Source organism: Bos indicus, chromosome 16 (assembly GCF_029378745.1).
Source record: "Bos indicus isolate NIAB-ARS_2022 breed Sahiwal x Tharparkar chromosome 16, NIAB-ARS_B.indTharparkar_mat_pri_1.0, whole genome shotgun sequence".
Taxonomy (NCBI): Eukaryota; Metazoa; Chordata; class Mammalia; order Artiodactyla; family Bovidae; genus Bos; species Bos indicus.
This window is the reverse complement of record NC_091775.1, coordinates 34819065-34841779: the sequence shown is the minus strand read 5'-3', so window position 1 is coordinate 34841779 and position 22715 is coordinate 34819065. Positions and strand designations below refer to the sequence as shown.

At 36.6% G+C, this 22715-nt stretch overlaps 1 protein-coding gene across 14 annotated transcripts in view; it reads right to left on the bottom strand.

Moving 5' to 3' along the window:
* Nucleotides 1–22715, bottom strand: part of CEP170 (centrosomal protein 170) — a 131626-nt gene that overhangs the window by 76478 nt on the left and 32433 nt on the right. For 13 of the 14 annotated variants that reach the window (XM_019976082.2, XM_019976080.2, XM_019976084.2 and 10 more), the window contains exons 2-3: nucleotides 17403–17548; nucleotides 7867–7956 (exon numbers count right to left, since the gene is read on the bottom strand). In XM_019976082.2, the coding sequence (XP_019831641.2) occupies nucleotides 7867–7956; nucleotides 17403–17507 (195 nt within the window). In that variant the 5' untranslated portion in view covers nucleotides 17508–17548. Of the gene's footprint in view, nucleotides 1–2185; nucleotides 2335–7866; nucleotides 7963–17402; nucleotides 17549–22715 lie in introns of those variants that run through there. The other variant, XM_019976085.2, reaches the window with a different exon arrangement.

Below are 22715 nucleotides of genomic sequence, written 5' to 3'. Positions count from 1 at the left end.
ATGCATTCTGTAATAAGTGATTTCATAATCAAAGATTTCATACTAAGCCCTTTATTACTATTACAAATAACACACAAAGAACCAACTTGCAGTTCCTCTAAGTCTACTATGCTGCCAAGACAAATTTAGGCACCTAAAAATGGTTCCAAGAAAAGATCCTACTTGAAGTTAGAAATTGTAAAAGGTGAAATATTTAGCTCTAGATATAATATCAGGGTCCACTAGACTCAATTTTAATTTTTCTGGACAGTTTTAATTATTGGTGAGGATTGAGCTTTCACTATTTTTATTCCTAGAAGTGTTTTAAAGAAGAAAATGAAAATTTACTTAAAAAAACTGAATAAAACTCATTCTGTTTTACAATTGCCATATGAGTCCTTTGGATGCTTTTAAGAACTTAAGATACATTACAAGACCCTTACATGAATCTACGATACATTATAGAAACATTATTTTTCCTGTATCTCAAAATATTCTGTTTCATCAACATCATCATCCCATCATTATTTCATTTTACCAATTATTTCTTACTGTGGAAATGACCAAAATAATAACAGAAGAATAGAATTATCTAGAACACACTAGTATACTGTACTAGGTATACTATACTAGTAGGTATACTATTGAATTTTCTAGCAGGTGAAAAAAGGTGAAATTAATTTTCATAAAATATTTTGATTAACATACACATCCAAAAGAGTACCATTTTAACAAATAATGAATATAAAAATTAAGAAAGCACTTTACATTCTTTCTTTTGTACCTTCTTTTTTAGACTAGACACATTTCAAGTGCTCAGTAGCCACACATGGATAGTGTGGTGAATATCAAACAGAGCTAGATGGATGATGCAATCATGAAATACTGTACAACCTTTCGGTTTCTTACTACATTATCCAAATTATTGCATCATTTTCCCAAGAAGCTGAAGACAGCATCTTTGCCCTTTTTCAAAAAGCTATTAAAGAGCAAAATTGAGAATTCAGCATTTTTTATTTAACATCCATAAAGGCAAAGAAGAAAAGGGAAACTTTTCAGTTATAAGGGTAAATACAAAAGGTAGAGCAGCATTCTAGACTAACAACAATGATAAAACATTAACAAAATAAGCAAACTATCAAACCATGGGTCTTCGGATGAAGATAATCCTAGATGAATTTTGCCTAACACAAGAATTGATGAGAGAAGAATGTTTCCAAAGTTAAAAAAAAAAAAAACCCTAAAAAATATTTTTCATCCAGTTAGCCTAAGTCAGTAAGAGGAATTACACAGTATTTTTAAACACAAAACTGATGATTCTGCACTTTAAAATAAATTGTGACAGTTTTCTCTCATTTTTTAATGTTTGTGCTTTAATGTTTATTTGATTTAGCATGTAAGAGAACAAATGTATCTATATAAAAGTAACTGGTAGTAAAGAGATGATGTATTAAGAGAAATAAAATCATTGAACTGATCTGGCAACTGTTGTAATGTTTTACAATTATGGAAGAAAAAGAAGATGACCTTCTTCTTGATAAAATTTTAAACTGTCAAAAATCTTAAAAATAATGCATTTTGATAATGCAAGAGCAAGAAAAACTAGAAATAATAGTAAACTAGAACCAGCGAGAGATGTACTTGAAATCTGAATCAGCATCTATAAAATGGATATATATCCCATAGAATGCATGACAACTGACACATTCGTGGCTCTCAAAGAACAATACTCATTCTCTTTGTTACGTATCTTTCAAAACCAGGAAAATATGGAACAAAAATTGGAGTTTGTCAGGTGGCATTAGGGGTAAAGAATCCACCTGCCAATGCAGGAGACAAAAGACATGTGGGTTTGATCCCTGGGTCAGGAAGATCCCCTGGAGAAGGAAATGGCAATCCACTCCAGTATTCTTGCCTGGAGAATCCCATGGACAGAGGAGCCTGACGGGTTACAGTCCATGGGGCCACAAGAGTTGGACATGACTGAAGCGACTTACAATGCACACACACATCTCATTTTTTAATAAAAGTTCTAGTTGTTCTCTCATCTTTTAATTCTTACTTGTGTAAACTATTTGTAAAAAGACTCAAAGGGTCCACTGGACACAAGACGGTAAATGGTGATGATAATTTTTCCTGACATACTAGAAGGTAAAGACCTAGAATCCACTTGATTTATAAAACACAGAACAACGTTATACTTAACTGCCTGGAATGCAGACATCATATAAGTGTCCAATGCTTTCCTTTGATAAGTTGAAATTAAAAATTACTCTTTCTGTTTGAATCTCATTTTCCTTGTTCTTTATTTTACTGGATTCGAGATGGCCATCAAAGCTTGCTTGAGAAGGTTCCCTCCACAATGAATAAGTTTAGAATGTTAGAAAGTAAAATACATAAAGGCGTTGTGTTATTATGATCATATTCTCAAATTCCTTTGCATAGCTGGCACTTTGTAATATGTCACACAATACCAGTTTCTAAGTCTACCAAAAACAAACAAACAAAAATAGAAGCTGCAATCTTATTCCTGATATAAGGAGAGAGCAGAATACTGCTAAACTCAAGATCACATATTAGTATGATTTATGAATAATCCTAAATAATAACCTTCTGACATGCTTCACAGAAAGAAGGAAAAGTTAATTCAAAGAAAATTCGAAAGCTCAGGCATTTATAAACTCTAATTTCAGGCTCATTTTCAATATGCATATTTTAGAGTGTTTTAAGAATTATATTTTGAGTTTACCAACATATTCTATATTAATTACAAAAGAGAAAAGTTTTTTGAGAAAAGGAGCATGATGAAAGAGAAAAGAATAAAATAAAATATTAATTAACAGATGTCTGATATGCAGAAGATAGATATACAGTATAAGAGAAATGCCACAGTTCTAAACCAATTTTATTTAAAACCATCTCATCCTAAAATACCATATTTACTTAAAAGACCTAAGATGACCTATAAGATCTGCTCAAAGCTCAATGCTTGACTCTCTTAAATATTAAACACTTATTATTTTTAACAAATGTACTAGGAACTTTCAGAGATTAAAAAACATAATTTTAACATGCTAGCATTTATGACAAAAATATACCCTACAGTCTAAAAAAGGCTGAGGAAATATGAGCCAGACACAAAATTTCATCTCTCAAAATATAATTGAGAACACCTGGGAGCAAAAAGTCTTCTGATGGTTTAAAATTATAAAAGGGGAGAAAATTTAAAAGAGCAAAAGGAAAAAAAATCATTTATATAAATCAGCTATGAAGCATTTTAACAAATTAGATATAGAAAGAAAAACAGGTTTTACTTCTTATGCTCATAACATCATTTGCTCATACCTCTAGCTGGTAGGCAGGACAGGTGAGGACAACGAGGCACATAGCATGAAGTAACAATCAAGATTCGAGCTCAGAAGTAGAACTACTGGGATTCAAAATCAGGTCTCTGAACTACAAATCCCACATTCACTGCACATCAAGAACACTTGGGTGATCAAGCCAAGCCAGCTCCCCAAACTCCCCCATCCACACCACTACCCTTAGAGAAGCCAAATGAACCAGATAAACCAGATAAAATTTAAATTTAATTTAAATGCAAATGTATTACATAATTGACAGTACAGAATCATATAAGGACCAGGTACTGCAGTAATGCTCTGGGAATTCTGAAGGAAGTGGCCAGCAGCACAACACCTCAATCATGTTGCCAGCGAGTAAGGTGTCCTCTTCCTCCCTTAACTACTTTCCTACTTGTTCATTCTATGCTACACTGTTCTGATGCTGCGGGATATGCAGTGTGAAAGAGGACACAGCAGGGGCTGGAACACAGGGAGCTGAGGTAGAATGGGATGGGAGTGGTATGGCAAAAGCCAGTGGTGGCTATCAGAGGTGCAGGTGCTCCAGAGCACGGAGGAAGAAGCAGGAAGAACTGGAGGCAAACAAGGGCTCTCATAGAAAAGAGAAGCCTCAAGGAGCTCGCAGGGAAACAGCCCACTAACATAAGCTACAGAAGCAGTTCCAGCTTCCTCAAGCAGAACAGCCTCATTTCTGGTCGTAATAACGTTAAGTGTGGACCTAGGTAACTTGAAAGTGTATTTTAGGGTAGGGTGAAAGGAAGTAGAAGTGAAAGTAGTCACAGGTAGCTATTTATGAATTAAGTTGATATAGTGCTTTAAAAAAAAAAATTAACTGCATATGTATTCACTAAAAAGTAGGTAGCCTACAGGATGCCAAAGTTGTTTTAACTGCTTTTCTTATCATAACAGCAGTAACTAACACTTGTCTATGTGTGTGTGTGCGCGTGCGTGCTCAGTCGTGTCCAACTCCTTGTGACCCCACGGACTGGAGCAAGAATACTGGAGTGGGTTGATATTTTCTCCTCCAGGGGATCTTCCTAACTCAGGGATAGAATTAGCCATCTCCTGCATTGGCAGGCAGATTCTTTACCACTGAATCACCAGGGAACTCCAGTAACCAACACTTACTAAATGCTTATTACATACTATTCTAGATGTTTAAAACTATTAACTTATTCACAACAACCTGAGAGGAGTACTACCTTACTACTTCTATTTTTTAAAAATTGAGGAACAGAAAAATTTAGTGACGTGTCCAGCATCACACCACTAGTAAGAATTCAAGCTGGGCTCATACCACTACACTGCGCCTTCTCTGAAGTTACTACTTTTAACCTGATGCTCAAATTTCTAAGATTCTATGAATGTTAAGTTACGTAGGTCCATACTTAACGTCATTACGACCAGAAATGAGGCTGTTCTGCTTGAGGAAGCTGGAACTGCTTCTGTAGCTTATGTTAGTGGGCTGTTTCCCTGCGAGCTCCTTGAGGCTTCTCTTTTCTATGAGAGCCCTTGTTTGCCTCCAGTTCTTCCTGCTTCCTCCGTGCTCTGGAGCACCTGCACCTCTGACAGCCAAGTTTTCTATGAATAAAATGCATGACAGCTGGTAGTTCACAGACTTTGGCTACCAGAGTCCATTCTGGCATATTTCCTAGGCTATTCATTTGGGTAACAGTGCATTTATTATTTGTATAACGTTTTAAAGTTCTGTAACAGACAGATACTCACATATATTTAATCCTTACAACACTACTATAAAGCAAGAATTATGGTTTCACTATTCTAAAAACGAAGTCAGGTAACTAAATTTTGTGTTGAGTCTTCACATTCATAAACTTCAACTCATTCAGTTCAGTTGCTCAGTTGTGTCCAACTCTTTGTGACCCCATGAACCACAACTCATTGCATTTGCACAACTATGAATATATATGAGGAAATGGAATTTCAGAGGGTTTAAGTAATTTGTTCAGTGTTATCATGCTCATAAGTTACAGACTGAGATTCAAATCTAGGTCCTGATTTCAAGTTCAAAATGAAGATGTTACTCTCCATGAGTTACTGTATTCCAGAAAATTGAGTACAATCAAATTACAAGAACGGTCAGCTTTGATAAACTTAGAAGTTAATATTTCACCTGATTTTTTATAACCTACATCCATAATTTTTATATTTGGTCACAATGTTTTAAAAGACTAAAACACGAATGTTAATTCTCACTTATTATTTTCCAAGATATAATGTAAAGACACCTAAGATGAGTGCTGTGGTCAAGATTAAATTTTCTAGTTTTAAAAGCAGAATATAACATTTTTAAAACATTCCACATATGGAAGTGGATTAAAAATTTCTCTATAAAGTCTTTCATACAGAAAATTCATTCAATTCCATTCAAAAAGATTCACTGGGTTCAGGCACTGTGGTGTGTTTACCGAAGCAAAAGGCCCAGGAACTGTTTGTTCAGAAGAACACAAAGTCTAACACGGTGGCAGATATTCACAAGCAGATTCACAAGCAGATTATTAAACCTTGCATTAGCAAGGCTGATAAAGCATCTGAGACAGAGATTAAAACAGAAGTCTGTAGGTGTGGACAAGGAAACAGCACCTCAGAATCCAAATTGCGTACTTACATGCCCCACGTTAGAACAATTTCTATTTCATCTGCCTATTTCCTCTATCTTAATCATTCAACATGTTAACTACATCAACGAGTTAATATTCTTCAATACCTTTTTTTGCTGCCTTCAGGAGGATGTGGAATGTACAGCAAAAACCACAATAATGTAATTAGCCTCCAATTAAAAGAAAAAAAAATTACCATATTTGCCAAATTTCTACATGTTTTTTCACATAATGTTTAATGGTATATTTTGAAAAGCAGTACCAGTTAGAAGTATGCTGCTGCTGCTGCTGCTAAGTTGCTTCAGTCGTGTCCAACTCTGTGCAACCTCAGAGACGGCAGCCCACCAGGCTCCCCCGTCCCTGGGATTCTCCAGGCAGGAACACTGGAGTGGGTTGCCATTTCCTTCTCCAATGCATGAAAGTGAAAAGTGAAAGTGAAGTCGCTCAGTCGTGTCCAACTCTTAGTGACCCCATGGACTGCAGCCTACCAGGCTCCTCCGCCCATGGGATTTTCCAGGCAAGAGTACTGGAGTGGGGTCCCATTGCCTTCTCCAAAGAGAAGACTAGTACCAGATAATTTCAACAGTGAATTCTACCAAATTAACACCAATCCTTCTCAAACTCCTCCAAAATTACGGAAAAAAAAGGGAACGCTTGCCAATTCATCCTGAGGCCAGTCTATCCTGATACCAAAAAAAGACAAAGATGCCATCAAAACAGAACATATTTTTAATATAATTTATGAATATCCTTTATGAATATGTATGCAAAAATTCTTACCCTTTTGCAGCTTATAGACCAATGAGAAAGACAAACAATAACAACAAAGTAGTTGCTGCTGCTGCTAAGTCACTTCAGTCACGTCCGACTCTGTGCGACCCCATAGACGGCAGCCCACCAGGCTCCCCTGTCCCTGGGATTCTCCAGGCAAGAACACTGGAGTGGGTTGCCATTTCCTTCTCCAATGCATGAAAGTGAAAAGTGAAAGTAAAGTCCCTCAGTCGTGTCTGACTCCTAGAGACCCCATGGACTGCAGCCTACCAGGCTCCTCCGTCCATGGGATTTTCCAGGTAAGAGTACTGGAGTGGGTTGCCATTGCCTAGACACATTTAATTCTGTGAAATTCTTTTAAAGAATTTCAAAGCACAGATCGCAAGAAAATTTTATTTGTTTTTGTTAGCAAAGCCATGAGAAAACTGAGAAGAAATAAGATAAATTATTCAACATGTCAGCATTCTCTTATTCTGCAGCTACTTACATTCTGCCAATGTAGAAAAATCAATTGAAGAATTAGGGAAAAAAATTCACTGTAATAACACAAAAATTTTCAATGTAGGACTCCAAAGAAGCAACAACAGACACTAGAGTTTAGACAACTCACCACATTTGTTAAGGTAAATGAATGTGTTTCACTCCTTTGTACTCTAATCTAGAAGATTCTTCAATGATCTAACACCAAACCATATTTGCATCTTTTTTTTTTTTGCCCAAAGTTAACCCACACGCATGACAATTATGTCTCTCAAAGACTGCTTTTCTGAATTCTTACTGTCATGACTTACCACTCTTTTCTCACATATAAATTCAAGTCATCCAGTAAAGACAAGCCCTCCTCTTACTTCCTTAAAGAAGCCTTTTTTTTTCTTTAACCATTAGATAATAACAACCAACAACCATCTGAATTCCTTTAAGTATTAACCACCAAGAGGGTTTCTTGGGAACGTAAGCCACATTCATATTCTAGCATAAGGTCCTCAAAGTGCTATGTACCCAGTAAGCACTTAAAAGTAGGTGCACACTAAAGAAAAGGAAATAAAACACAAACGGGATTTTGTGTTTTTATCTGTTTTCTTACAATATTAAACAAAAAGTCAAATAAGATAAAAAGAAAACTCTTAACTTACCCCATTTAGACTGCCTAAATCTTTCACCAAATGTTCATCAGTAGAGGCATCATAATTGATTACAGCATGTTGCTTATCCACACTACGAGACTGAAAGAAAAAATTTTAAGTTAAAAAAAACAAACATGCAAGAAAATGCCAGAATAAATACCAAAACACTGATTTTTGGCTAAATACTTTAATAAGATTGTAAATATAGGAAAATACCAAAGTAAAACTAGATTAAATGAGATTTAAACTGTTACTATCCAATAGAAATTTGGCATCACTTTTTAAAGAGGAAAGCTGCCACAATTTTAAAACATTCTTTTCTACCAAAGTCACACGTTCTACTTTTGAGAATTTAAATCAGCTGACTTTGTTGAATGTATCAAATGACAATACTTTTTTAAAAATAATATGAAACTCTTATATGGAAATCATGTGAATGATAACTTCATGTGTTATGTACCTCATTGCAAGAAAAATTACCATACAGGCTTTTCATCTTTCATGTGATATGTTCCTGAATATAAAATTATCCTCGCTTAGAATATGGGCTCTAAAACTCATGGGAGAGCTCTAAGAGAGAAAGAGAAAGTAAAAAAAAAAAAAAAAAAAGGAATTAGAATGGCAAACAGATTTCTGAAAATTGCTCTTGAGTCTCTTTTAAAGTACACACACACACTCTTTCTCTTAGAGCTTAGTGAGTTATCTATAGATGAAAGTGGCTCAGAGATGAACTATAAGCCTTTGGAAATTTGCACCCAAAGGAAATAACAGTATAGCCACATGAAGAAATAATCTGAGAACCACTGAATATGAACTCAACAACCATTTACTATTGGGTTATTATGTTATCCTTGGTATACTAAAAGCAAAGGAACCATCCAAAATGGGGAGGAGGTATCATTTTCAGTTTTCAGTCCAGCATGTACATGTCACCGACGCAATGGACGTAAGTTTGAGTGGGGTCCGCGAGTTGGTGATGGAGAGGGAAGCCTGGCATGCTGCAGTCCACGGGGTTGCAAACAGTCAGACAAAACTGAGCAACTGAACTGAACTGATGTACAGAGTTTGGAAGTCATTAAGTCTAACTGCTTATATCAATTCTGATCTCCAATCCTAGTGGTTTAAAGCAGCAGTCCCCAACTTTTCTGGAACCAGGAACTGGTTTTATGAAAGATAGTTTTTCCATGACCAGAGGCAGAGTGTGGTTTCAGGACAATCCAAGGGCACTCATTTCTTGTGTTAATGTTAATCTGTATTTGCAGCCACTCCCCACTGGAGCTAGAGCTAGCATCACTGCCTGGGTTCCACCAGATCATCAGGCATTAGATTCTCAAAAGGAGAACACAATCTATTATAGATCCCTCACATGCACAGTTCACAGGAGGGTTCCAGCTCCTATAAGAATCTAATGCTGCCACTGATCTGACAGTAGGCGGAGCTCAGTTGGTAACACAAGCGATAGGAAGCACCTCTAAATACGGATAAAGGTGCACTGGCCTGCCACTCACCTCCTGCTGTGTGGCCAGGTTCCTAGAAGGCCATGGACTGGTAGTGGTCTGTGGTCTGGGAGTTGAGGACCCCTGGTTTAAAGTACAGATTCTGGAGTCAAAAAGAACTGGTCTAGCCAGTTGCCAATTACGGAACCTTGGTAAAACTACTCATCTTCATATTAATCACTCTATCAAAAGGTTCACCTAGCTTATAGTTTTTTTTCGTGATGACTAAACACATGGGAGACATTTGTAAAGGCAAAACTGCCCTGCTTGAAAACTCCTCAAGCCTCTTACTGGCTAAGTTAAAATACACCAAATCTTTAATACAGTACACAGGGCTTGCCAAGATCTGGTGGCTTCTAATGCCTAAGTCGTACTCTCTCTAAATGCTTGTGTTCACATCCTACATACAAACTACAAGGAACTATTAAAAACAGATAATGAATGCCATTCTATCTTCAATACCACACACTCAACCACATTCTAACTTTCCAGAAACCACTTATTCATCTTTTAAGATAATTCAGCTCAAGCCACCTCCTCTAGAAGTCTTTCCAGATTCCTCATTCCCACATTTTCTCACAGGCAAAAGTGACCAATCTCTTTTTTGTGTACCCCACACCAACTCCCATCATTGTCTTGTGTTATACTTACTTATTATATAAACATCTCCTTCTACTAGAGCTACACCCTAAGGACAGAGATCCCATCTGTATACACAGTGGTACCTCAGCACTCAACATGTGTGCTAAGTCGGCTTCAGTCATATCCGACTATGTGCGACCACAAGGATTGTAGCCTTCCAGGCTCCTGTCTACGGGATTCTTCAGGCAAGAATACTAGAGTAGGTTGCCATTCTCTTCTCCAGGGGATCTTTCCGACTCAGGGATTGAACCCAGGTCGCCTGATTCTTTACTGTCTGAACCACCAGGGAAGCAGCGGCATGCAGCACAGAGCTTACCTAGCATATGTTTAAAAAGGTTTGATAGAAAATTCACGCTATTTGGCCAATCTCATTTCATAAATGATGGAGGTAGAAAAGTTTTCTCATATATAAAATTAAAAAAGTACAGAAGTTACAAAGTTCAGGCCAAATTTTAAGAAGCTGACAAACAAGATGGCTTGAAACAACAGAACCAAACCAAACCAAACCAATTCTGTCTCTCAGATAATTATAAAACTAGAAAAATTTGGAAAATAAGAGTATCAAAATGAAGCAATAATACTTTTCTTAAAAAGAAATACTTCCTTTCCTGCAATAAACAAACAAGAAAAAGCCTGCCACTGAATAAAGTCAAAACATAAAAAACAATTTCAGGCCAGGCACAACAAAAAAGCATCAAAGACTCACACTGACTAATCTGTAACTAAAAACTAGCATATGAAATGGTACAAATGACTACTTGATATATGTCATACATGCTTTGGGTACGAAACAGCTATTGACCAACATTATTATTTTTCTCTAAAATCTAAGACAGCAAAAAAGACAGAAATACATGGAAAACAAGCTAAGAAAAAACTAAAAAGAGAAAAGACTGCCACTGTATGTCACCATCACTTAAAAAATTTAAAAGATATTGTAGTTGACAGATTCTTTAAACATCCAGTTGCATTTTTACAATCACAGTAATAGTGATTTATCCTTTGCTCCAAAGAATAGGTGAAAATTAGTAACCTATGAGCTTCAAAATATATTCCATCATTAATACATCATACAAAATTATTAAATAATGAATCAAATATAATTTTATTATATTTACTATTATGTATGGAAAAAATGTCTAATTAATATGATGATGATTCTCCAAAAGAGAAAAATTCATTCATTTGGGGCAATTAAAAAATTTTATGAATATAAAAATCAGAATTTTGAAAACTCTTTTCAAAAGGCAATCATTTGCAGACAGAAGAATCCAATATATTATAATAAAAACCAGTCACTAAATCTTTCTAAATCTTAATTTTATCATTTGCAAAGTGGAGGTAGTTATATTTTTCAAAAATTGCTGAGGAACAATTGAGACAACATAAATGAATAATGATAACAAGAGACAGTGCTATTCAACAGCACGGTGCTTTTAACAGTAGTGCTGTCTGTCACTCAAAGCAAAGCAAACATAACCTTTATCCTTAATTATACTTTATACCTTGCATTCATGGCTCTTTAAGATTTGTTTTACATAACATGTCTTAGGGAACATAGTATAATCATCCTTCAAGACAAACAAGCACAGCAAATTAATTTGTGAAAGTCTTCCAAGATTAAGTGGTAGAAACAGAATTCTTAATTTCAAAATCACCTACTCATTAATATCCAAGCACATTTTCTTCTCAAGGACCACATTCTTTATACTACCTTTTTCGGAGTGAGATGAAACCTACCCTCACCCACCCCCCCAAAAAAAAAACCAACCAAACATTTTTTTTGGTCATAATTAACAACAACAACAACAAAAATTAACTGTAATCAAACAGATCATATGACCTCACGGGATCATTTGTTCCCTTTCTGCAGTAGGTTTTAAGCTACATTGTCATCAAAGTATTGTTGCCAGTAAATCTAATTACAGGTAAGAAACTGCTGAAAACTATCTAGCAGAGATTCTAAAAGCTAGCAACTAACCAGTTATTTCCTGTAGGTTAAAAATGAAGGGTTTTTAAACCATAAATGCTAATTAGGCTAACAAAATCTTAAAAGATATTTTATTTAATCATTAAAAAGCAATAAAATAGTACTACTTTTATTTCTAACAATTTCAATTATCAAACCAACTGATCTAACCAATGCAGAACCATTTAATCTATGTAACATCTTAAGATGAAAACATAACTTCATCAACTCAAGAGCTCTCATTTTTCAAAACAAATATAGTTCATATTTATATACTCGCAAGTATTCACTTTTCAAAAGTATAAGCCATACATGAGCTTAGTTCACTTTTCAGAAATAATATAAAAAGAATAATGTTTCAAATAATCCATTTATTTTACTAATATACTATGAAAGATTAAACCACTTAAAAACTAAACACAATTTGTAAAAATACTTGTTCTTACTTTCATACACAAGATGTGTCTCTCTGTACTAAGAAGTTCCATTAATTTATAGAACTGATTCTGATTACCAGATAACCATTATGCTGATCAAATCATGGGCTTTTTTCAGAGAATACACTGTCTAGTGCAGTGCTATAAGAAGTATGCTCCAATCAGATAAAGAGCATAAGTATTTTTAGAGGTCGAGTCTGAAGAATAGGTAAAAACTGGGTTTTTTCTCACTTGATCACTGAGTTTCCTCATCAGCTTTATATTTTAGTTTTAAAACAAAGCATAAATTTACAAAATAGCCATGAGTAGAAGAGGTGTCCACATTAGACACATTGATGAACTTTAAATAAAAATGTTGATTTTTGACTTCTTATACTGGTAAAAATTGCTTTCAGTTCTTTAAAAAATATTGATTTTGTTTTAAATTTGTTATAAAGGCATTTTTTCAATTATAATACCTGAATCAAATCAAAGATATTTTAAAATTTTGTTGCCACTGATTTCATTTATTTACTGTGGTAAAACATATATAACATATCATTTATCATTTTAAACTTTTTAAAAGTATGATTCAGTGGCATTAATTAAATTTACAATGTTGTACAAACATCACTGTTACATGATACTGGATTCTAAAACCTTTCATCACCCAAACAGAACTCTGTTACTGTAAAGCAGTAACTCCCAAGTCTCCTTCCCCCAGCCACTGGTAATCACTAATCTACTCTGCATCTCTATGATGATGGTTCTAGATATTTGCTTGTATTAGATATTTCTAGATATTGCTTGTTCTAGATATTTCTTGTCTAGAATATATACATATAGATTTTTTTTTCTTTTTTTTTGGCTACACTGGGTCTTTGGTGCTGTACTCGGGCCATCTCTCGTTGTGGAAAGCAGGGCTACTCTCTAGCTCTGGTGCGTGGATTCTCTTTGCGGTGGGTCCTCCTGTGGAACACAGGCTCTAGGGAACATGGGCTTCAGTGGTTCTGGAGTATGTGCTCAACAGGTGTGGGTGGGGACTCCAGGGCACAGGCTCAGTCATTGCAGCACATGGGCTCGGCTGCCCCATGGCTTGTGGAGTCACCCTGGACTAGGGATCAAATTCCTGTCCCATGCATTACAAGGTGGGCTCTTAACCACTGACCACCAGAGAAGTCCCTTGATTTGCTTTTTTAAATGACAAATGATGTTGAGCATCTTTCACATGCTTATCAGCCATATTTATATCTTCTTTGGAGAAATGTATCAAGTCTTTTGTCCATTTTTTTAAAGGGGGATATTTGTGATCTGTTATTGAGTTGTAGGAGTTCTTCACATACTTTGGATATTAAACTCTTATAAGATATATGTTTTTATAAATATTTTCTCCCATTCTATGAGTTGTCCTTTCACTCTTGATAGTATCCTAAGATGCACAAGGTTTTCATTTTGATAAAGTCAAATTTATCTACTTTCTGCTTTCTCTGTTTGTGCAACTGGTATCATGAATCACGAATCTACTGCCAAATCCAAGGTCATAAAGATTTATCCCTATGATTTATTCTAAGGGTTTTATGGCTTTAGCTTTTATATTCAGGTCATTGATCCATTTTGAGTTAATTTTTATATATGTTGTGAAGCAGGGGACCAAACTCACTTTATTTTTATGTGGAAGTACAGTTGTCCAAATTTTATCTGTTGGAAAGACCATTCTTTACTGAACAGACTTGGCTCCCTTCTCAAAAACCTAATGCAGCAGTGTCCTCGGGCTGCCACAACAAAGTACCATAAATTGGGCGGTAAAATCAGTTAAAAACAATACGTTTCTTCTCTCAAAGTTCTGGACTCCGGAAGTCCAAATTCAAGGAGTTGGTAGGACTGTGTTTCCTCTAAAACTTTTAGGGAAGAATCTTCCCTTGTCTCTTCCAGTTTCTCATAACCCATGTTTCCTGAGCTTCTGGCAGCATAACTCCAATCTCTGCTTCTATTTTTACATGGCTGTCTTCTCTCTGGGTCTGTCTTTTCCTCATCTGATGACACAAGTTATACTGGCTTAGAACCCACCCTAATAACTCCATCTTAACTTGACTATATCCTCAAAGACCCTATTTCCAAATAAGGTCACATTCATAAGTATGGGGTATTAAGACTTTCATACATCTTTTGGGGGAACACAATTCAGAACATAACAGCCATAGGTATATGGGCTTATTTCTGAACTCTCCATTCTGTTCCATTTGTCTGTATGTCTACCCTTATTCCAGTATTGCTAGCTTTATAATAAATTTAGAATTTGAGAAGTGTGAGCCATTCAACTTTATTCTTCTTTTTGAAGGTTGCTTTGCCATTTTTAAATTTTGCCAACTTTGCCAAACTATTCAGAAACAAAAAATCTTTGAAAGTGAAAGTGAAGTCGCTCAGTCGTGTCCAACTCTTTGTGACCCCATGGACTGTCCTCCGTCCATGGGATTTTTCAGTCAAGATTACTGGAGTGGGTTGCCATTCCCTTCTCCAGATTCCCGACCCAAGGATTGAACCCAGGTCTCCTGCATTATAAGCAAGACACTCTACTGTCTGAGCCACCAGGGAAGTCTAAATAATCTTTAACCAATCTTTATTATGGGTTCCATTTTCCTGATTCTTTAGAGGCCTGATAATTTTTTACTGGTTACCAGACACTGGGAATTTTACCTTTTTGGATGATGGATATTTCTATATTCCTATAAATATTCTTGAACTTTGCTCTGAGATACAGCTAAATTACTTTTTAAAAAATGTGACCCTTTTGTTTTTAATATTTTTAGGTAAGAGTAGAACTCAGACTAGCATTAATTATTTCCCCAATACAGAGGGGTAGAGACCAATGACCTGTGAATTATGAAGATCTCCAATCTGGCTGTTAGAAATAGGAATCATTTCTAACCCTGTTAGTGCCAATTACTGTTAACTCTATAATCTTTTTGAGTTTTGTTCCCCCTGCCCTTGGGGAGTTTCTTCACACATGTGTGCTGATCCGTACTCAATCACATATGTGTGTGCGTTTAGTTGCTCAGTCCTGTCTGATTCTTTGTGACCCTTTGGACTGCAGTCTACCAGGCTCCTCTGTCCATGGAATTTCTGAGGCAAGAATACTGGAGTGGGTTGCCATTTCTTCCTCCAGGGGATCTTTCTGATCCAAGGAATGAACCTCCGTCTCCTGTGTCTCCTGTACTGCAGGCGGATTCTTTACCCACTGAGCCATCAGGGAAGTTCCACTCAATCACATACTCAAGGGTAATTCTCTGCAGAGTTCTTTCTCTGTGTAGCTCTTTCCTCTCTGATACTGGATCGCGTCTTGGTCTCCTTGGACTCTCAGTTTCCTCCCTCCAACCTAATTGTCAGATAACCTACATTTGTTACACATAAACCAAGACACAGACACCTCACCAGTCATGTCTTTTAATCCTATCTCCCTGTAAGTGTAAAAAGAGATTTATCCTGTAAGTTCCTAAACAGCCATTCCCATATTTCTTAAGATATTGCTATGCTGGTTCAAGACAAATGCCATGCAGAAACAGCCTCTTCCACTCTCTAAAGAATGAGTTCTACCCAGTTTGAACCTAAAATATGTTTCAGTTACAAGTGGCCTATATCCAAACAGAATCATTACTGCCTTCTTCTTAGTTGCTAGTCTCACCACTCCATCACATTGAGGAGCCCAGAAAATCTTTGTACTATTCTATTTCTCACTGAATTTGTTTAATTAAGGTATCATTAAACATGTAACTCATATAGCTCTACAGTGGCTTTACTTTTACTGTCTCAAAACTGTAAGTTCTTAAAGTAAAAATGTATATAAATATATGCAAATCTGACTTTTCTGGGGATAATGAAGGTTTTCTCAGTCTCAGCACTACTGATATTTTTGAGCAAATAATTCTTTGTTGTATGTGTTCTGGGGGTAACAGAGGAGGTATGAAGAAGTATTTTACATACCGTAGGGTGTTTAGCAAACCTGCTTGACCTTTGCCTGCTGAATGTCAGTAGCAATCACTTCCAGTCCTCCACCATGCATGACAATCAAAATGTCTCTAAATATTGCAGATATCTTTTGGAAAAGTTAGAGAAGGCAGGATCATACCAATTGAGAACCACTGGGCTAACACAATAAACATCTCTATTCTAAGCACTTGTTCAGTTTTTAATCAATAAAAGCGGGGACAGCAATTGGATAAAACTTTATTTTAGACTGTCAGGACCTATTAAATTAACAAAGTTCTCAAAAACTTGGGGATCATTTTTGCTAATTACTTTGCTCAAAAATATCTTAAAAGTGTGTTTTAAAAGTAATTGCTTTAAAATGAAGCTTCCCAGTGGCACAGTGGTAAAGAATCTACCTGCCAATGCAGGAGACCTAAGAGACATGGGTTTGATTCCTGCATCGGGAAGATCCCTTGGGAAAAGAAATGGCAACCCACTCCAGTATTCTTGCCTGGAAAATTTCCATGGACAGAGAAGTCTGGTGGGCTACAGTCTATGGGGTTGCAAAGAGTTGGGACACGACTGAGCATGCACACACCTTTAAAAATAATTCCGTTTTAAATACCAACAATCTGCATGCTCAAACTATTAGAAGATATAATGAATAAATATGAATATCTCTGAAAGAAACAGATTAATTCCAGTATCAATCAACTACCCATGAATAAAATTCAGTTTTACTTCATGCTATGCTAATTTTATGAATTAGTACACTTACATGGAGATAAAATTATTACTTGTGTGTTAAAAGTGCATAATGTGAAACTTCTTAAAAATAAACTTCTCTACTCAAAGTTCTCATTTTTTAATATATAATCTCCAAGACTTAGAACTTATTTTTAAATGGTACAAAAGGGAAAAAATTAAACTAGTAGCTAGAATTTAAAGAGGGAGAGTTGGAAAGCTCAAAGTTCACAGTAAAGTAGTGTTGCTGTTCAAAGAAAAATACTTCATAACAATTTCAGGTTTTGAGTAGACATAGAAGGTGGATGCAATTACCTGCAACATGAGCTCACAGTCATCTCTTCCAACAAAAATCATTTCTCGTGGCAGCCTGTGGCGAGTGCCTCCACTGCTCACCAAAAACCAGGATGTTAAGCTCATTTTCTGTTTAGCTTCTAAGTCTTTGGGAAAGCTACGTCATCCTGAAGAGAGAGATTTAGAAAAGCATACATTCAGATATTTTCAATTTCGGTATCTATTCACCAAACCCTGTAAGTAGGCCTTGGAATAGAACTGCATTCAACATTTACACCTGACTAAATAAATAGACAGTCCACAGATCCCAGGAAAAAAACATATCTAACATATTCTCAGAAGTAAGTCTACAAACTCCAATAAGAGGTCAATTAAAAAAAAAAATTAGTCAATTAGGCAGTCAACTAATAACATTTATCATATGTCTGAAAGGCTTTCAGCATAGCTTATAAGGTCTACAATTCTTAGGTAAATGATCACGTTTGTATAATGTTAACCTCAGTAAATGCTAGCAATATTACAATATTATACAAATAAGTATCTAAATTACAAATGATTTGAGAAAGACAGACTCAATTTAAATGAATATATTTGATAACTGATTAAGAGCTAACAAGGGACAACAAAGAAACTGCTTCACTATCAGTGTAGACCATTCAATGCTCTTTCAAAAGTATGCAATTTATGTACTGTACTTTTACCACTCTAATGGCAAAAAGTGAAGAGGAACCAAAAAGCCTCTTGATGAGGGTGAAAGAGGAGAGTGAAAAAGCTGGCTTGAAGCTTAACATTAAAAAACTAAGATTATGGCACCTGGTCCAATCATTTCATAGCAAACAGAAGGGGAAAAAGTAGAAACAGTGACAGATTTTATTTTCTTGGGCTCCAAAATCACTGTGGACAGTGACTACGTCCATGAAATTCAAAGACGCTTGCTCCTTGGAAGGAAAGCTATGACAAACCTGTGCTGTGCTTAGTCACTCAGTCATATCCAACTCTTTGCAACCCCATGGACTGAAGGCCGCCAGGCTCCTCTGTCCATGGGATTCTCCAGACAAGAATACTGGAGGGGGTTGCCCTCCTCCAGAGGATCTTCCCAAAAAGGGATAAAACCTATGTCTCTTGTACTGCAGGCAGATTTTTTACCATCTGAGCCACCAGGGAAGCCCTAGATAACATATTAAAAAGCAGAGACATCACTTTGCCAACAAAGGTCCGTATAGTCAAAACTATGGTTTATTCCAGTAGTCACGTACAGATATGACTACTGTACCGTATCTGTATGGTATACACCATACAGATGGTGGACCACAGAGAGAAGGTTGAGCATCAAAGAATTGATGGTTTTGAATTGTAGTCCTGGAAAAGACTCTTTAGAGTCCCTTGGACTGCAAGGAGATCAAACCAGTCAATCCTAAAGGAAATCAATTCTGAATATTCATTGGAAGGACTGATGCTGAAGCTGAACTCCAATACTTTGGCCACCTGATGCAAAGAGCTGACTCTTTGGAAAAGAACCTGATGCTGGGAAAGACTAAAGGCAACAGGAGAAGGGGATTGCAGAGGACGAGATGATTAGACAGCATCACCTATTCAATGGACATGAGTTTGAGCAAACTCTAAGAGACAGTGGAGGACAGAGGAGCCTGGTGTGTTGCAGTTCATGGCGACTGAAAAACAACTTTCTAAATACATTTTTCCTAGAGCCGCAGTTCCTAAACTTTTTGTCCTTGAGATTCTTCTACACTCAGAAAAAAAAAAAAAGACCCTAAAGAACATTTTGTTTACATGGATTAGATATATTAATATTTATCATATTAGAAATAAAAACCGAGAAACTGGTATGAATTAATTCATTTTAAAATTATTGATAAATCAATTTTACAGAATAGCTAACATTTTAATGAAGACTAATTATACTTCCCCCAAAATCAGTGAGACTAATACCATTATACATTTTTTAAAATCAAATCTTTAAGGTCTGATTTAATAGAAGATTTTCATATCTGCTCTGAATTCAATCTGTTTAACTTAAAATACTTAAAAACTTAGCTTCATACTTATTTCCAGATAACTAATGGGAAATGGTAAATTTATTTTAATAATCTTTCCAAATAAATGAAGATGGTTTTCTTTGATACTACACCAAAACTTCCCAGGTGGTAATTTCTTGAATGTTATTTACAATACGGAATCTGAAACTGCATACATTTTAACATGAGAATCTATTTTCTGCTTTGAAGGGATTTTGTAACTTCATACATTGATCACTTGAAAAACACTGGCTCCCTAAGTTACACAGATCTTCCAAGTGATGATACATTTTACTATACTATTTAAAAATATCACATTCATTTAATATCATCATTCATCTCATCAGAAAAGTCTTTTAAGTTCTGGGCAGTTGTGAAGCAGCAGAATCAAGTTCCTGAAATTCAAATTTTCTCTTGCAAGCCTAATTTTCCTGTCAAAAAACACTGTTAATTCTTTTCCTTGAAGTGACAGGTTTATATTGTCTACCAAATACTCAAGTTTGCAAAACCATAATTTGTCTGCCAGTCATTATTTCAAGTAAAAATAGTGTTCCATGAAACAACTGGCTAGTTCAGCTCACAACTCAAACAATAACACAAATGCTTTTCTTGAGACAACCGTGGTACTTTGGTACACAGAAAAAAGTGCTTTATGTGCAGTTCCATTTAGTCACACAGAACATTAAAAAGATGGTGATTCGAAGGTCAAGATTTATTAGACTTAATACTTTTTAACACTTTATCAAGGACATTCTTTAGTGAAACCGGCTTTTTTTTCTTACTTTCCAGTGCACGGCAGTGAAGAATATGACTGCTATTAGCACAGTAGGATGCCAGTGCCTTCACTAAGGAAGCAGCAGCCTTAGCCAGCATTGTTTTTCATATCAGTTCAAAGGTCCATACAATAAAAAAAGCAAATAATGCTTTGATAATATTAAGAAAACAGTTTTGACTTCACGACCCGTGATATGGTTTCAGGGACTCCCAGAGGCCTGTTGACTGAGCTTCAAGAACTACTGTCTTAGAGGATGTGACTATGTCATTATGAGCATAAACTTAAGAGTCAGACACTCCTGTTCTACAGTTATTTCTGCATGACCTTGGCCAAGTTACTTACTCCGGGTCCCTTAGTTTCCTCTTGTGTAAAATGGAAACAAGGATAGTGTCTACATGACAGCTTTTTTCTTATGGATCAAAGACTACTACTTACAGTATATTTTTCCTGTGAAATGATCCATTTTCTTACGATTTAATAAGCAGCAAACCTTGTGGCTCAGCTGGTAAAGAATCTGCCTACAATGAGGGAGACCTGGGTTCGATCCCTGGGTTGGGAAGATTCCCTGGAGAAGGGAAAGGCTACCCACTCCGGTATTCTGACCTGGAGAATTCCATGGACTGTAGAGTCCATGGGGTCGCAAAGAGCTGGACACAACTGGATGACTTTTACTTTCACTTTATACCACAAAACAATGAAACATTCTGCAATAAGAAACACATCTATACATTAAAAGAAAATCCTTTAAAATGTGGACTTTTATGTTAAAGTAAAAACCTTGTATGTTATGAATTTGTCTACACATACATGAAACCATGCGCTTCATCAAAATAAGCAAATAATTTTCTGTAAAGTGAAAACTATTAAGTTCTATTCTCTTTTGAGTTTATTACATTAATATGGTCAATTTATGTGGATTCTTAAATCTTCCATTCACCTAACTCCTTGATGCAGATGCTGCTGTTAGTCTTCTACTCATCAGTCTGCAATGTGCAAGCTCAGCTGTCAAGTTGTGTCCAACTCTTTGTGACTCATGAACTGTAGCCCTCAGGACCCTCTGTCCACGGAATTTTCCAGGCAAGAATACCGGAGTTGGTTGCCATTTCCTTCTCCAAGGGATCTTGCTGACCCAGGGATCACACCTGCATCTCCTACATTGGCAGGCAGGCTCTTTACCACTGAGCCAGGAAAGGAAGCATTCATCTGTGTACTTTCCGTCAAAATGGTTTTCAGCATTTCATACGTCAAGTGTCGCTACTGCTACTGCTAAGTCACTTCAGTCGTGTCCGACTCTGTGCGACCCCACAGATGGCAGCCCACCAGGCTCTGCCGTCCCTGGGATTCTCCAGGCAAGAATAGTGGAGTGGGTTGCCATTTCCTTCTCCAATGCATGAAAGTGAAAAGAGAAAGTGAAGTCGCTCAGTCGTGTTCGACTCTTAGCAACCCCATGGACTGCAGCCTACTAGGCTCCTCCATCCATGGGATTTTCCAGGCAAGGGTACTGGAGTGGGGTGCCATTGCCTTCTCCGTAAGTCGTGTCCAACTCTTGCGAACCCATAGACTGTAGCCCACCAGGCTCCTTGGTCCATGGGATTTCCCAGGCAAGAATACTGGAGTGGGTTGCCATTCCCTTCTCCAGGGGATGTTCCCAACCCAGGGATCGAACCTGGGTCTCCTGAATTGCAGGCGGATTCTCTACTGCCTGAGCCACCGGGGAAGCCCAAATAAGTACATAACTATATAAAATAAAATTTTATATAAATCTGGAAAACTCAGCAGTGGCCACAGGACTTTTCAATTCATTCCACTGAAATGAAAAGGTCAGTTTTCATTTCAATCCCAAAGAAGGGTAATGCCAAAGAATGTCCAAACTACCTCAAAATCACGTTCATTTCACATGCTAGCAAGGTAACACTCAAAATCCTTCAAGCCAGGCTTCAACAGAATGTGAAAAAAAACTTCCAGATGTACAAGAGGGACTTAGAAAAGGCAGAGGAACTAGAGACCAAATTGCCAGCATCCACTGGGTCATAGAAAAATCAAGGGAATTCCAGAAAAACATCTTCTTCTGCGTCATTGACTATGCGAAAGACTTTGGCTGTGTGGATCACAACAAACTATGGAAAATTCTTAAAGAGATGGGAATACCAGGCCATCTAACCTGCCTCCTGAGAAATATATATGCAGGTCAAGAAGCAACAGTTAGAAATGGACATGGAACAATGGACTGGTTCAAAATTGGGAACGAGTATGTTTATTGTTACCCTGCTTATTTAACTTATATGCAGAGTACATCATGCATAATGCCAGGCTGAATAGAGCACAAGCTGGAAATAAGATTGCCAGGAGAATTATCAATAACCTCAGATATGCAGATGACACCACCCTTATGGCAGAAAGCGAAGAGGAACTAAAGAGACTCTTGGTAAAGGTGAAAGGAGAGGGTGAAAAGGCTGGCTTAAAACTCGACGTTCAAAAAAAGAAGATTATGGCATCTGGTCCCATCAATTCATGGCAAATGGAAAC